Source organism: Octopus sinensis, linkage group LG17 (genome assembly GCF_006345805.1).
Source record: "Octopus sinensis linkage group LG17, ASM634580v1, whole genome shotgun sequence".
In the NCBI taxonomy this organism is placed as follows: domain Eukaryota; kingdom Metazoa; phylum Mollusca; class Cephalopoda; order Octopoda; family Octopodidae; genus Octopus; species Octopus sinensis.
In genome coordinates, this window is record NC_043013.1 from 27,214,121 (window position 1) to 27,231,620 (window position 17,500).

The 17,500-nt window shown below is 37.4% G+C and overlaps 1 protein-coding gene and 1 long non-coding RNA gene across 14 annotated transcripts in view; one reads left to right on the forward strand and one right to left on the reverse strand.

The window, feature by feature from the left end:
* Positions 1 to 17,500, forward strand: part of LOC115220806 (bromodomain adjacent to zinc finger domain protein 2B) — a 321,983-nt gene that overhangs the window by 197,529 nt on the left and 106,954 nt on the right. For all 13 annotated transcript variants that reach the window (XM_036510466.1, XM_029790965.2, XM_029790966.2 and 10 more), the window contains one exon: positions 14,413 to 14,864. In XM_036510466.1, coding sequence (XP_036366359.1) covers positions 14,413 to 14,864 — 452 coding nt within the window. The remainder of the gene's footprint in view (positions 1 to 14,412; positions 14,865 to 17,500) is intronic.
* LOC118766762 overlaps positions 6,783 to 17,500 on the reverse strand; it is an 11,170-nt gene continuing 452 nt past the window's right edge. The window contains exons 2-3 of the long non-coding RNA XR_005002675.1: positions 12,691 to 12,701; positions 6,783 to 6,845 (exon numbers count right to left, since the gene is read on the reverse strand). This is a non-coding gene — a long non-coding RNA (uncharacterized LOC118766762). The remainder of the gene's footprint in view (positions 6,846 to 12,690; positions 12,702 to 17,500) is intronic.

Below are 17,500 nucleotides of genomic sequence, written 5' to 3' on the forward strand. Positions count from 1 at the left end.
GTCAGTCGTGGGTGTCTTTGAGAAGCATGGAACTCAGATCTGTACGATAACAAATCCCTTCTATACTGTTGCAGTGTATTTATGTTGAACCTTGTGAAAAATTTACGAGCCTGTGAGAGCAATTCATGAACCAACAGTTTAACGTCAATTAAAAGATCAGACTTCCTCCTCACTGTGATCAGTATCTTTAACTTTGTTTCAGTCATTGGACTGTGGCCATGCTGGGGCACCACCTTGAAGGGCTTTACTCAAATGAATTGATGCCAGTATTTTTTTTTCTTTTGTAAACCTGGTACTTATTCTCTCAGTCTCTTATGTCGAACCATTAAGTTTTAGGGACATAAGCCAACCAACACTGGTTGTCAAGTGGTGACAAGGGATGGACATACACAACACACACACATACAATGAGCTCTCAGTTTCTCTCTACCAGATTCACTCACAAGGCTTTGGTTGTCCCTGTGTTATAGTGGAAAGCATCCAAAGTACCACACAGCCATATCTGCACCAATATAAAAATTTTTAAAAAAAGGGAAATTATTGTTATTCATTGTTCTTATTATTGCTAACCCTGAACAAACCTATCTATAACTAATAGTATTCCAATCATAACAGTCCCACCTTCAGAACAAAATAAAAGGTATAATTTGAGAGAGGCTCTAGCTGTTATTTCTAACAGGTTAAGCAACCATTTACAGGTTCCCCTCATTAATTCATATCGTAGCTAGTTTTGAATAAATGTATCTTCTCTGCTATAACAGCTTTCATTTGAGAGATGGAGTGTATCATCAAACAAGGCCCATGGGGGGTAAACCTACAAAGTTAATCTAACCTAATTTAATCCAATCTAATTTGATTTGCTTGCTACAGCCATTGATAGTTGTGCTTAGTGTTCAAATGGAAAACATTATATGAAAAGTAGTATGACCAAGGTGTTTGGGCAATAAATTAATAGCAAAATGTCACAGTTGTGAGGAAGCATAATTTATGGATTAAACGAAAATCTATAATCTGTTCGGCTTTCTTTTAATTCTTTAGTGATTTGATTGATATTGTTCAGGTTTATTGATTTTTATTGTTAAATAATTTGACTTTAGTATGAAATATTTCAGGTGGCTAATTGTGGTAGTGTTAGGAATTGCATAGCTGTAAGCTTACTATTGCTACTAACTAAAGCATATTGTCAAATCATTTCATAGTTGCATGATGAGTTAAACATGGGATGGTCTGTTGTTCACCAAACCTGTACACACAGCTTGTTATTAGAACTAAAGCACAGATCAAATAGCAAACCTGACTATAAGAGGATTGCAGTCTCTAGTGGAAGTGAAGTTAAGTACTATAGTGGCTTCAGTAGATTCTTGTGAGTTTTTCTAGGCTCATTGAGAGATTTGAAATTCTTCATTAAAACACAAGACATACTATTAGTTGTACAGTTCCCTCCTCCTCTTCCTCTTTCTTCTTCTTCTTCTTGATGTTAAATGATGATGATGATGTTAAATAATATTTGATGAGGAGGAGGATTTCAGTGAGGGAGGGTTGGTGCACATTGATGCCGTCAAGAGGTGGGCCCCGAAACAGCGTGCATTCTCTCCTGGTGACCACATATACCTGCTGGCTTCTGGTATGCGGAGTTCTTGACTGGTAACACTTGCATGTGCAAGTCGTTTGCAAAACACAACCATGCGGGAGCAATGTCACAAAGGGTTTATAGGTGGGGAAACACACACACACACACACTTACCTGAGCTGTGATCCATGGAGGCCTAAGGGGTCTGCAAAAAAAAGATCTTGAGGTCAATGAAACAAGATCAAAAGTCAAACAGGCATGTCTTTTAAAAGTCTGGGATCCTTGGTTGTGAAAGTCGGGAACCACTAACCTACAACATTGTTAAAATTATTATTGGTATTATTAATAATATAAATTGAAAATACAACTACAAAGTTGTAATTGTATTGATTATAATTGCAAAGTAGCGAGCTGACAGAATCATTGGTGCATCAAACAAAATGCTTAGTGGCATATCTTTTGGCTCTTTACTTTCTGGGTTCAAATTCCACCAAGGTCAGCTTCACCTTTCATTCTTTCAAGGTCAGTAAAATAAAATACCAGCCGAGTGCTGGGTCAATGTAATCAACTATGCCCCTCCCCTTAAAATTGCTGGCTTTGTGCTGTAAATTAAACAATTATTAATTGTAATTTTAGCTGTATTATTTGATCACATGGAGTCTAGGATGTTATCAAAAACCTTCACACTTTTCAACCAATCAAACATCATGGCCAGCAGGACATCAGCCTTCACATTTGATACAAAACTGTAGTGATGAGTAATAGCAACAATACTAGGCCTTTTTTATGTATAGGCCCATAAACCAGCAAACACAGAGGTAAGGGGTAAGGAGCACTTGTTCTTCATAGAATAATCCTTGGTCTGAGATTCTTTGATTTGGCTACAGATTGCTGTCTCTACCCTCCAATTGTGACCTGTCTTTTCATCTTTCCAGTCTATGCCATTTTCCCCCCATAATTCTGTATACCTCTACCAGCATTTATTTTTTCCTTAAAGTTCTACTATTACTATCCCCTCGTTCATCACCTCAGTTATAAAGCAATCAGTATTATTATATAAGTTGAAGTTCAACCAAAATTGTCTATTGTTTGAAGAGTTAGTTGGTGGGGAGTTTCTGTCTATAATGCTACAGTTTATATTCTACCTGCTGATTGAGTCATACCTGATGTTAGTCATATACCTTAGCAGAGAGGGAGAGAAATAATAGACAATACCTTTAATCATTTGTTGACCCCTGTAGATCATAAGCTCAATAATCTTAAATTCGTTATATATATTTTCTTTTAATTCAACTCTCCATTGTTAATTCTCTCTGTACAATCATAATTTATTTTACTCTATTTTTCTTAATTTTTTTTTCCTTTAAACATTTTACTTCCATTTTTTTTATGACATCAGTGGAATAGTTTTTTCTTTTCATTTTTGTATTTTTTCCCCTTAGTTTTGTACTTTTTGTTTATGGTTGGTGCAGTTTGCTTTTACAGTTTAAATTTTGCTCATCTATTATTAACAATTTCAACTGGAAAGCAGAGGTAGCATCTATCATCAGCCTACTAGCTGGCCAGATCATAGTCCATCTCTTTCCTTTGGATAATGCACCTCTTTTCATTGGCTAATGCATCATAGCCTGCCTCTTTTCATTGGATAATGCATCAAAGCCTGCCTTTCATTGGATAATATATCATAGTAATGTCTAATGTACAAAAAAGGTAAACGGAATTATTTAAAATGTAGGCAGTTGCATAAACAAGGTGACAGGTATCAAACCATTTGCCATAACTGTAATTCTCATCTTGACACTGCATTATTTCAATGGCTTGACGTAATGAAGTAAAGAACACATTACTTGCCAAAAAGCCCACTCTACATAGCTGTAAATAGGACCTGCAGGTTAGGGAGAATTCATTGCTTTGAGAAATTGCAAATATTTTGTTGTACTCTGTATACAATAGGGAAGTATTCCAATGTATACATCCCTTTAATTATTACAGAGACCAGGACTTCAATTGGCTTTTAAAGCTTTGATAGGCTAAAGGATTAACCCTTTTGTTACCAACCCAGCTGAAACCAGCTCTAGCTCTGAGTACAAATGTCTTGTTTTCATAAGTTTTGAATTAAAATCTTCCACCAAACCATAGTCACAATCTATGTTCCTAACGCTAGCTTAATAATAACTAAGCTATTTTACTAAATTCTTTGTTATAAAGTAATTGAAAGGGTTAAAGGGCTATTTCTGGTTTCTGAAGTGTTAAAACTGAACATGAAATGACTCTCTCCTTAAATAATTAAAAAGACCCCGCTTCAATTATGAATGGTCATGGGATTGCACCTAGAAAGTTCCCCTCCAAGGCACAAGTCTGGTCAAGCTTGGTTTTGGAAGACCAGCAGTTGCCCATGCATACCAGCCTCCTCTCTCCATGTCACCAATGTTATCCAAGGGAAAGGCAAAGGGGCTGATACAGCTTGGTACCAGTGACATCACAACTCATTTCTACAGCTGAGTGAACTGGAGCAACAGGAAATAAAGTGTCTTGCTCAAGAAGGCAACACACCGCCTGGTCCAGAAATTGAACTCACTAACTCATGATTGTGAGCCCAGTGCTATAACCACTGAGTCACACACCTTCACTTAAATAATTAGAAGTCTGTATGCCCTAGAAGAGCCAGTTGCATAATCCCAGCTAGGTGAACTAAGGTAATGTATATCAAAGATAACAGAACAATCCTTAAGTGAGCTGCTAATCCATCAGATTATCTATCCATCTATTTCTCCAACATATTGTTATAATATGACATAGGTTAATTTTTAGATGTCAGTTTAGTTTGAAAGTTATAACCTAATAATTATCATTTAATTAAGCTTTTCAGTAATTAAAAAATATTAATTATTGTATTTTAATTAAATATAACAGAAAACTTTAATATTCAATTAAACCAATGATTAATAATCTTTCTCCCTTATTGTAATTACCTTTTTTTTTTATATTATTGGTTATTCCTTTGTGTGTGTGTGGCTATGTGGTTAAGAACCTCACTTTGCAACCCACATGGTTTTGCATTCAGTCCCACTGCATGGCACCTTGGTTAAGTGTCTTCTGATATGTGTCAAACGAGGTCTTGTGAGTGAATTTGGTAAGTGGAAACTGTGGAAGCCCATCCTTCATGTGTGTGTTTCTCTCACCATCACCACCACTACCACTTGACAACTGGTGTTAGTTTGTTCACATCCCTGTAACTTTGTGACAAAAGAGGCCGATAGGATAAGTAACCAGCTTACAAATAAGCACTGGAGCCAATCAGTTTGACTAAAATTCTTCAAGGCAGTACCCCAGAATGGCCATAATCCAATGACAGAAACAATAAAAAAAGTAAAGGGACACACACACACGCGCACAGACACACACACGCACACACACACACACACAAAAGCATGCGTTCATATGATATAGGCTCTAAAATGCCATTGTGGTGGTCATTGTATTTGAAACTTTGGGAAATCCTTGTTGTGTAATACAAATTCCTTCTTGAAAGGTTTCCAGTGATTCTGTTTCTCCACTCCATTATTTCGATAGGAAAGCATGCATGGTCATTTTGTCTGTTGGCAGCAAGTTTTAGCAAAAGAAATTATCAATAAATTCTTGAGAGAATGACTCAACTCCTCCATGTGACTCACTGAGCAGGCCAACTTTTTAATGACAGTTTATATGAATTGCGGTGAAATAAAAATTAAGAATGTCGTAGAATGTAGCAGGCCATTGTGGTGATTCTTTGGCAAATAAACATGAGACACAGTAGAAAATGTAAGTGGGGAAACTTAATGTTGAAAATCTGTATTTTGAAAGGAGGAGGAGGGGGAATAAAAAAAATTTTAAATAAAATGCAATTACCATATTCTCATCAGTTTGATAATTCGATGTTCAAGAATTGAGGTTTTTTTTTTTTTTTTTTTTTTTTTTTTTTTTGGTTGAGAAAGATTTTAAGATTTCAAAACTTGCTAAATGGATTTTTGTTTGGTGTTTTTTTTTTTTTTTTGAGAGTTTGAGAAATATTTCGACCTACTTATTAGTAGGTCAACACGACAGATGGAAACTGAAAGAAACTTACTGTGTGTGTGTGTCCTTGTGTTTATTGTATTCCCCCCCCCTCAAAACAGCTTGACAGATGGTGTTGGTTAGTTTACATCCCTGTTGTTTTATTAATTTGGTAAAAGACCAATAGAATTAATATTAAAGTTAAAATTGAGAACTGGGATTGATTAGTTTGACTAAAAACCCTCAAGGTGGTGCCCCAGCTTGGTCACAGTTCAGTAACTGAAACAAGTAAAAGATAAAAGATGTGTGTATGCATTGCAATCTTTGTATGTGTTAGGATATACGTATTGGGGAAGAGAGAGAATGTGTGTGTGTGAATATGTGTTTGTCTATGATGTTATATTTCTGAGAGTGAGAAAGTGAACAGGTGTTAATTTGTAAATGTGTCTAATTATGAGAGAATATGTGTGTGCACACGCATCACACACACACACACACTTGAATCTTTACAACTTGGATACACGAAAATGCTTGAGCTTAAAGCATGTTATTGTCTCAATTCTTTTGATACCCATCAAAAACTGCCTCTGATTCTGTGATACAAATTCTTTGTTTTAAAGTAACCTAAACTAAATGTTCCATCAAAATTTCGAGTTAATTTATGTTCCAAGCTCTAGTTCAATAATGACATTTATTTTACTAAATTCTTCATTATTTTCAAAATCAAATGAAATAAAGGAAGGATATTTCAACAAAAATATGATAACAAAAGAATTAGTTAATGATTTAATCCTTTCTGCGAGTGTGTAGATACCATATATAAGCATATATATGGATGTGTGGTAAGAAGTTTGCTTCTCAACCATATGGTCTCAGGTTCAGTCCCACTGTGTTGCATCTTGGGCAAGTGTCTTCTACTGTAGCCACAGGCTTACCAAAGCCTTGTGACTGGATTTGGTAGAAGGAAACTGCAAGAAGCCTGTAATATGTATATGTATACACACACACACACACACACTTTTCTTATTAAAACTGCAGAAATATCACAAAAACTTCTACTCAGTTTCACATTACCATTTCTCAGACAGTTGTGATCTAGATGAAAGGGAACATGAAACTCTGAGTAGCAGTTTCATGTAACATTTTTGTGGTATTTTTTCAGCTTTAATAATAAAGCATATTACTCTACTTTTAGTATTCGAGTACTGTTTTTTCCCCACCTTGTTTTGCATTTATATGCTTACTTGTGTATATGTATGTATATTTTGGGTCATCCCATAAATAATGCAGTTTTTTTATACTTCTCTTATTTTTCAAAATTAAGATAAACAAACTTCCTTTTTAATCTGAAATATACTCCTTGATTTTCTACAATGCTCTTCCATCTATCTGGTAGACTTGCATGACCCTTCTTCCAAAATTCACTTGTCTGTGATAAAAAAAATACTCCTCCAGTACTGCTCTGACCTCATTCATATTTTTTCCATCCAAATGATTATGAAGACAGCTGAATAACTGATAATCAGATGGAACAATGTCCAGCGAATATGGTGGGTGGAGCATTATCCTGATAGAAGAACACCTTTCATCTTGAAACCAAAGAGTGTTTTTTTTTTCTTCCTAGCAATGACTTAAGCCACTCGAGCTGCTCACAGTAGATTTCCTTTGTTATCTTTTGGTTTGGGTTTAAAAGTCCAACATGGACTAAACCTTTCATATCCCACCAAACAGAGAACAACACCTTACGTGGGTGAAGACATTCTTTAGCCTGGGGTGCTGGTGTTTCTCCTTTCCCTACACACTGTCTTTGGTGCTTGACATTTTTATAGAGAACCCATTTCTCATCACCAGTCACTATTCAGTCCAAAAAATGGTTCATTTGTGATATGTGACAGCAAAGAAGAGCACACATTCACTCTCTGCGTGTGATTAGACTCAGAAAGTTTGTGAGGAACCCATTGACCCAATTTACTGACTTTTCTGATGGCACACAGAAAATGAATGGCTGAATGACCAAATTCAAGCTTCTCTGCTAGTTCCTCAACAGTTACAATGGGATTTTGTTCCACCAGAGTTTGCAGGACATCCTCATTGAGCTCTACAGATTTTCCAGGATGAGGCTCATCTTCTAGGCTGTAGTTTCTCAGAATTTCTGGAACCACCATTCACACTGGCTTATGCTTATTGTCTAATTCCCATATACTGTATTAATATTCTTCGCACTTTCCATTCCATTCTTGCCTTTATTGAAGTCATAAAGCAAAATGTCAAATATGCTTCCATTATAGCTTTCAAAAAATAACTGGTAAAATCGAACTGCACTCTTCAAAATTTGCACTAAGAATAAGACCAAGGTAAAATTAATACCAGCTTTTATAGCAAGTTAATGCAGGTAGTTTATCCCACCCCACTCCAACTTCTAGTTTATGCAATTGAAAAACCTCATTATTTATGGGATGACCCAATATATATATATATATATATACATACACTCTCGGAGTGGTTGGTGTTAGCAAGGGCATCCAGCTGTAGAAATATTGCTAGATCAGATTGGAGTCTGGTGCAGCCGCTGGCTCTCCAGATATCAGTCAAACCGTCCAACCCATGCCAGCATGGAAAACATACATTAAACAACAATGATGATGATACACACACACTCCCATATATATATATATATATATATATATATATATATATATATATATATATCTGTATGTGTTTGTCCCTCTGCCACCACTTGACAGCCACTACTGGTGTGTTTACATCCCCGTAGCTTAGAGGGTTCGCAAAAGAGACCAATAGAATGAGTACCAGGCTTTAAAACAGTTGGGGGTCAAAACATTTGACTAAAGATTCTTCAAGGTGGTGCCCCAGCATGGCTGCAGTCAAATGGCTGAAACAAGTAAAAGATAAAAGCTAAAAGACACACACAAACAATTCTAGCAAGCATCACAACACTTACCATCAAAATCTATTTTATTTTCATTTTCAAATACACACAGCTTTGCTTCATATTGTTCTCTCTCTTTTTTTCTCTTAATTTTGTTACAAATGAAGTATGCAAAAGATTATTATAGTTTGTTTGCAGGTGATCGCTACAAAAATCAGACTTCTAGAAATGTCTTGCTGAAAAAAAAAATTCAAAAATGAAAACAAAAAAAAATGGAAAGGAAAAAATAGAAATCAATAATTCTTATTCTTCTTTTTTTTTTCTCATTGCACACCTTATGTTACCTGAAATAAAGAGAATGAAACCAATAATAGAATGCATAAATAATGCATGCACACACACACACACACATGCCATACCTCATCACTCAAATTCATCTCTCTCCTCTTCCTCCACTCTCTCTCTCCCTCCTCCTCATCTCTCACCCTCCCACTTCCTCTCCTCTCTCCTTCCTCTCTCTCTTACTACATTTACTCACACTCCTGCACTCTTGTACACCACAAATGTGCAAACAGGCAAATTCACAGAGATAGATAAATCTTTACATGTTTTCAAAAAAAACTTGAAGAATAATATGGAGGCACTGCTCTGTCATCGTAATCTTGTTACCATCTCGTCATCATCGTCATCTCTTCATTATCTTATCATTGCCATCATCATGATCATCATCATCATCATCACTACTACCAATACAATTTTTACTATGGCTGTCATCATCATTGATATCAGTAATAGCATTGCCATCGTAATCATCGTCGTCGTCGTCAGTAGCAACAGCATCACTGTCACTACCAAATCCATCATGAGCAAAAAAAGGCAGCACGAGAAGCCTCTGCAACAATACAGCTCAACTTGCTTAAAATAGCCAAATTACCTCAAGCCACACTCTGCTGTCTTAAAATAATAAAAGGACGCATTTCATAATTCAGTTCTAGATATCTCTGAAGCAAAAACAAAAAAAAATGACAGACAGACAGACCGGTCACATCTGGAATACTTTTTATCACATGTCTGCTCAATCAGACCCTGGGGCCAAAACAACTCCTCCATTGTCATCATCATTATCATCATCATCATCATCAAATTACCTATAATGGAATTAAACTACAGTATTTGAATGTTTATCTTTTTATCTTTTCTCTTTTGACTTGTCTCAGTCATTAGACTGTAGCCATGCTGGGGCACTGCCTTGAAGAATTTCAGCTGAACAAATCGATTCCAAGACATTTCTTTTCGTAAAGCCTGGTACTTACTCTCTCTCTCTGTCTCATTTGCCAAACTGCTGCTTAGTTACGGGGGACGTAAACACACCACTGCTTGTGCAGTGATGGTGGGCAACACACACATATACACACGCGCACGTGTGTGTATATATGTCTTTGTGCATGTGTTTGTCACATACACAGGCTTCTTTCAGTTTCTGTCTACCGAATCCACTCACCAAGCTTTGGTCAGCCCTAGGTTGTAATAGAAGACTTCTGCCCAAGTGTCACACTGCGGGACTGAACCTGGAACAGTGTGGTTGGGAAACAAACATCAAACATCTTACCGTGCAGTCACACCTGTGCTTGTTGAGAATTTACCATTTTGCCCCAAAATTTCAGAGTTGGTTATAAGTAGAATCCTGTCTTAGATTTCTCAACTTCTCTATTATCCTGCAAATTAAACTTTAAATTCTTTATCCCCATATTTTTTATAGACGCAGGAATGGCTATGTGATAAATAGCTTGCTTACCAACCACATGGTTCTGGGTTCAATCCCACTGCGTGGCACCTTGGGCAAGTATCTTCTACTATAGCCTCGGCCGACCAAAGCCTTGTGAGTGGATTTGGTAGACAGAAACTGAAAGAAGCCCATCATATATATGTATATATATATGTGTGTTTGTGTTCCCCCCCCCCATATCGCTTCACAACCGATGCTGGTGTGTTTAGGTCCTCATAACTTAGCAGTTTGGCAAAAGAGACCGATAGAATAAGTACTAGGCTTATAAAGAATAAGTCCTGGGGTCAATTTGATTTGACTAAAGGCGGTGCTCCAGCATGGCTGCAGTCAAATGACTGAAACAAGTAAAAAGAAAGGAAAAGAATATCTCATTAAGCAGACCTACCTGTGACCATTCCTTTTTTTCTTTTTCCTACCAATGTGTGTAGAATTCGATTATCCAATGTAATCTTCCTCCCTTTTTAACCCTTTTGCATTTAAACTAGTTATATCCAGTCTAAATATTCTACCAAATTTATGTTCAAACCAACCAGATCTGACTTCTCAAACCTATCCTACAATGCCATTCTAAAAATAAAGTCAGATCATCAAAATATTAGATAATGAATGATTAATTGAAACCAATATGAACACACAAGCATTACATTTGACAGAAATAATCTGAACGTTACATTAAGAAAGTATTGTATGATTTGAGGGAGATTTGGTTGCTGTTTCCAGCAAGTTAAGCAACCAGATAGTCTTTTACTAGTTCATATAGATGATTATTACCTTTGATATCTGTATATTTTTTTTACTTGCTTCAGTCATTGGACTGTGGTCATGCTGGGGCACTACTTTGAAGTGTCAAGTCAAGCAAATCTTTCTTCATCATCATCGTCATCATCGTTTAACATCTGCTTTCCATGCTGGCATGGGTTGGACGGTTTGACTGAGGACTGGCAAGCCAGAAGGCTGTACCAGACTCCAATCTGATCTGAAAGGTTTCTACAGCTGGATGCCCTTCCTAGTGCCAACCACTCTGAGAGTGTAGTGGGTGCTTTTTACGAGCCACCAACACGAGGGCCAGTTAGCCATCAACCACGCTTGAATGGTGCTTTTTATGTGCCACCAGTATGGGAGCCAGTTAGGCAGCACTGGCAACAACCAACTCTTATACTTATTTGAATCTGGTACTTATTTTAATGGTCACTTTTGATGAGCCACTAAGTTACAAGCATATAAATAAACCAATATCATTCGGTGTTATTATTATTCAGGTCACTGCCTGGAATTTAACTCTGAATCTTGGGGTTAGTAGCCCGTGCTTTTAACCACTACACTATATGCCCTTGGGCATATGATGTAGTGGTTAAGAGCATGGGCTACTAACCCCAAGATTCTGAAACCAATATCATTTATCAAATTATTTTGGAGGCACTTGCCAAGAGATATGAAGACCATAAGCTTGAAATATCAAAGACATTTCCATTCTTCTTAAGCATCAATCTAATACACCTGCTTCTTGTTCCCTCACCTGTCCCTGTCTTTTGCTTTCTGTACATTTGAACCATATATGTATGTACACACATACAGACACACACACACACACACACACACACACACATGGTAGGCTTCTACACAGTTTCCATTTACCAAATTCCCTCACAAAGGATTAGTTGGCCCAGGGCTATAGTAGAAGGTCCTTGCCCTTGGTGCTGTGTGGTGGGACTGAATCCAAAACCATATGGTTTTAATCACACAGCTAAGCTTTTACCTATATATATTGTCTGTGTGTGTCTTTAGTTTCTGCACTCTTAGCAGATAAATGGTAGAGTATCAGGAACAATAAAATGCCTTGTGGTATTTGGTTTTGTCCTTTTACATTCTGAGTGCAAACCCTTTTCCAGTTCTTTGCCTTACATCTTTTCATGACCAGTAAAATAATAACAAATACTGGTCAACAAAATGAAACAGATTTCAGTTGTTCAATTGACCACACACCCTGCTCAATGAATTAGCATATAAATGACTGAGTATTCCAGAGATATGTGTACCCATAATTTTCAGGCACAGTATGTGACAAGGCTTCAGCACAGGTTCCTTCAACCTAGTGTTATCCAGAAGGCTTGAATTAACCCAGATCTATTGTAAAAGACACTTGCCTGGGATGCCACGCAATGGGTTTGAACTTGGAACTGTGTGACTAAAGCAAGCATCTCAGCCACTCAACTATACTGCGTCTGCAATGAAATAGAGATGGATGAAATAACTAACTGACAGAAATAATGACTAATGTCAATTACATCAACTCTAACCCTTGATGGTGCTGCTCCAGCATGACCACAGTCCATTGAATGAAACCAATAAAAGAATATTATCATGGCTATTCTTCATCTAACCAGCCATGCATGTTATCTTTCATGTCCTTACCTTTGATGTTTCTGTTTCCAAATATTCCGTTATCGGAATTTCTCTATGCTTAATGTTTTTATTAACTCTTTATCATTGATAATGCTAATGATGTTAATAGATATATAAATTAATTTAGTCCCATAAAAGTTATGAAACTAACTCAGAAAAAATGTGACATTTTGCGTGGTTTGGTCATGGAAGCTTCTAGCAGTCGGAGGCAACATGTCGGAAAGGCTGGCTTTTTCAAAAATAGCACTTGTCTTTATTGGTTGTTAGTTTCAACATCTAAATGGTTTAATTGTGTTTCACAGATTTTCATCACCCAAAATTGAGGTTATCCTTTCTCTGTAATGAAGGCAACCCAATTTAGAAGATGCTGTCACCTCAGAATAAACTGATGCAGATTTTAGGAGCAACCTTGACCTTTGCACAATCCTTGCTCTTTATTGCTGATGCCATACTGTCTTAGGTGCAGGCGTGGCTGTGTGGTCGAGACACTTGCTTCCCAATCATGTGGTCTCAGTTTCAGTCCCACTGTGCAGCATCTTGGACACATGTCTTCTACCACGGAACCCAGGCCAACCAAAGCCTTGTGAGTGGATTTGGTAGATGGAAGCTGAAAGAAGCCCATCGTGCCTGTGTGTCTGTGTTTCTGTGTATCCTTGTCTTGACAATGTGACAATTCTAAATGAGCATCACTAGCATACAAGTATTGTTGTTCATTTCTGTGAAAACCATGTCTGGTCATGGGGAAATATTGCCTCGCTTGGAAACAGGTGAGGGTTGGCAACAAGAAGAGCGTCCAGCTGTAAAAAAAAAAATCTGCTTCAACAAATTCTGTCTGACCTACACGAGCATGGAAAAATGGATGTTGTTGATGATGATGATGAATCTTGTTACATGGTAGTGACGAGCTAAGATGAAAATGACGGATGAATGACAAAGTGAGCAATGGGGCGAGAAACATTCTGCTTTGTTTGGTTAGAGATGTTCACAGTCATTCAATCACATTACTAAAGAATACTGCAAAGTCTGTTTTTGTAAAACTAAAAATTCAACTGGAGGATAACAAATGAACTTAAGAAAATATGGTACCAGTTGAGTACTGGAGTCAATGTAATCAATAATCCCCCTTCTCCAAATTTTAAGCCTTGTGCCTATAGTAGAAAGAATTGTTGTTATTATTATTATTGTTATTGTTGTTATTATTATTATCATCATCATCACCATCATTATTAAGGTGGTGGGCTGGCAGAATTGTTAGCATGCTGGACAAAATGCTTAGTGGTATTTCGCCCATCACTACGTTCTGAGTTCAAATTCTGCCGAGGTTGACTTTACTTTTCATCCTTTTGGGATCGATAAATTAAGTACCAGTTAAGTACTGGGGCTGATGTAATCAACAATCCTCCTTCCCCAAATTTCAGGCCTTGTGCCTATAGTAGAAAGGATTGTTATTATTATTATTATTCAAATTCCGCCGAGGTCTACTTTACGTTACATCCTTTTGGGGTGGATAAAATAAGTACCAGTTGAACACTGGGGTTGATGTAATTGACTCATCCCCTCCTCCAAAATTGCTGCCCTTGTGGCAAAATTTGAAACCATTATTATTATTATTATTTGAAACCATTATTATATTATTATTATTATTATTATTATTATTATTATTATCATCATCATCATTATCATCATCATTATTATTATCATCATTATTATTATTATTATTTTATTTTACAGCACCTCTCCTTCACACATTTGGTAGCAGTCCAGTGTTTGGCCTGTCTGCAGGAAAGAACACAGTGACCAAATCCAGCACGACCGTGGCTACCACCACCACAAGTAGTGTACGAACTTGTTTAAGTTCAAGCAGTCGCAGTAGTCACATGCCAGTCACGAGTTCCACAAATGCACACTCTAAATCTAAACAGCGTTCAAAACAACGGCAGCATCCTGCACACCGAGAGTCAGCTGCAATAGTGACTTCACTGCATCGAGAGCCAGGTGGGCCATTAGGATTACACATTCCACTTGGCTCTTCATCATCGTCGTCTATATCTCCATCTTCATTGGTTTCCTCTTCTCAGTCTCACCGGGCTTCAACGTCAACTACCACCACCACATCTACTAAGTCTACTGCTGTTGTACAGTCCCATACAAATACGGGGGGGCACAAACATGGCTTATTGCAAGTAAGTGCCTTAATACATTCATCTCTTTAGATTGATATATATATATATATATATATATATATATGTATGTGTATGTTGATTTTTCAGTTGTTTATTGTCGTTGTTGCTGTTGTTTAATTCTTTTGTCAGGTCGACCTTGATCTTACAGCCCCATAGTCAAAGGGATACCATCCTATCTTTGTTTTTTAAGGTTATCCAAGACATTGCATTATCAACAGTGGTGCACAATGTCATTAGTATAAGCAGTGTGAGTTCTTACAGTGACAACGCTAAGCTTCTGTCCCTACATTGTTGTCAGATCTATAAATCTCAGTTAATTAAATGCTAAATTATGAAGGCGTATTTGCCAGGTAAGTGATTTGATCTGAGATTTGTAAAATGAAACTAAAATTATTGCATTGTGAAGAACATGCATTAGCCTTTCAAAAACAGATAAGGACTTGTTGACTGGGTCACAGTTCCTATGATGAAATTTTGACACCAAATAATGAATAAGTTTTTCTACTCTTTTACTTGTTTCAGTCATTTGACTGCGGCCATGCTGGAGCACCGCCTTTAGTCGACCAAATCGACTCCAGGACTTATTCCTTGGAAGCCTAGTACTTATTCTATCAGTTTCTTTTGCTGAACCACTAAATTACGAGGACGTAAACACACCAGTATTGGTTGTCAAGCAATGTTGGGAGGACAAACACACACACATACATATGCATATATACGACGGGCTTCTTTCAGTTCCCGTCTACCAAATCCACTCACAAGGCTTTGGTCTGCCTGAGGCTATAGTAGAAGATACTTGCCCATGGTGCCACGCAGTGGGACTGAACCCGGAACCTTGTTGTTGGTAAGCAAGCTACTTACCACACAGCCACTCCTGCACCTATAGACAAAAGGCCTGAAATTTAGAGGGAGAGTGCTAGTTGATTACATCAAGCCTAGTATTCAGTTGGTACTTATTTTATCACCCCCACAGAAGGATGAAAGGTACCATCAGGTATGGGAGCATGCAGCATTGCAATGCATGGATGCCTTCACCATTTTGTTAGTATATTCCTGGGTCCTCCTGGGTGACCTGTCAAGCAGAGTTCTGGTCAGTTCCCATCTCCATGAGACACCTCCTCATCCAATGTGACCATGTGGTCTGTGTTTGACCAACACAAGCCGTCAACTCCTGAACAGAGTGTGAAATCATCTGCTTGTGTCTTGATAGCCGGAGCAGTCAGGGTTCATGCCTACGTGGTCAACTACTGACAGAATCCTGGCTCTTCATGTAGTCCTTGAATGTAAGTGGCAGGGGCTACTTGTAGCCTGTGCCAACCTCTGTAAAGCATCTGACTTGATGGACAGGGATATGGTTCTGAGTAGGTTGATGATGGCCTTACACACTAGAACAGTCAGCAAGATGCTATTTAAGGGGTATTTGATTGTTAAGTCTTACAGGTTGAGCAAGTAAGCAGAGGGTTCTCTTAGACAGAAGTACTAAAGCACCTAAGGGCCCTATTCACACAATAAACTTTTAAATTTATGTTTTGTTCATATATTTAGCATTTGAACAATTGCAGTGTGAAAGACACATTAGTCATTCAGAAACACACACAAGACTATTAACTTCATTTAAACATTTATTATTTGTTATTGGAGAAAACAGTGAGCTGGCAGAATTGTTAGCACACATTCTGAGTTCAAATGCCACTGAAGTCAAACTCACCTTTCATCTTTGGGTGGATAAAATAAGTACCAGCTGAGTACTAAGGTTGATGTACTCAACTAGCCCCATCTCTTTAAATTTCAGGCCTTTTGCCTATAGTAGAAAGAATTATTTGTTATTTGGTGTCAAAATTTCGTCATACAAACTGTGACCTGGTCAAGAAGTCTTTGTGAGTTTTTGAATGGCTAACACGTGTTTTTCATACTGCAATCATTTTAGTTTCAACTTACAATCTCAGATCAAACCATTTACCTGGCAAATACACTGTCATAATTTAGCATTTAATTAACTGAGATTTATAGATCTGACAACAATGTAGAGACAGAAGCTTAACATTGTCACAGTTTGTGAGAACTTACACTGCTTATACAAATGACATTGTGCAATCTGTTCAGTGAACTAACATTGTCCCATTGTTCACACAAATGACTTTCTCCTGTTGTTCACAGAAGTGAACTACTGCTGTTGCACTGTTCACTCATTCAACTTTACGCTACTGTTCTCCATAGATTTGATGTCATGCCACTGCTTCGTGGAACTTTGTGCCATCGCTGTTTCATAGATTCTTGGGGAGTGAGTGGTGAAAGTGTAAAGAATGCTGTATTTAATTATATCTCCTGACATTACAAGTCAACATCCTGCTAGGGTCAGCTTTAGTTTTCATTTCTTTGCGGCCAATAAAATACCAGGGTTGTATATGTGTACATATATATATATGTATATGTACACCTATACATGTGTGTACGTACACACACTTACACTTAGTTTCACTGACTGCAACTACTTCTCTTTTCCTTTAGAAAAAGATGTGTCACCTTGTGTCAATAAATCAATCCTTGGCAATCTGAGCCTGTATTGGAGAGATAGAACTTGATACCATTTTCATAAATAATATTACCTTATGCCAATATTCACAGACAACTTCATA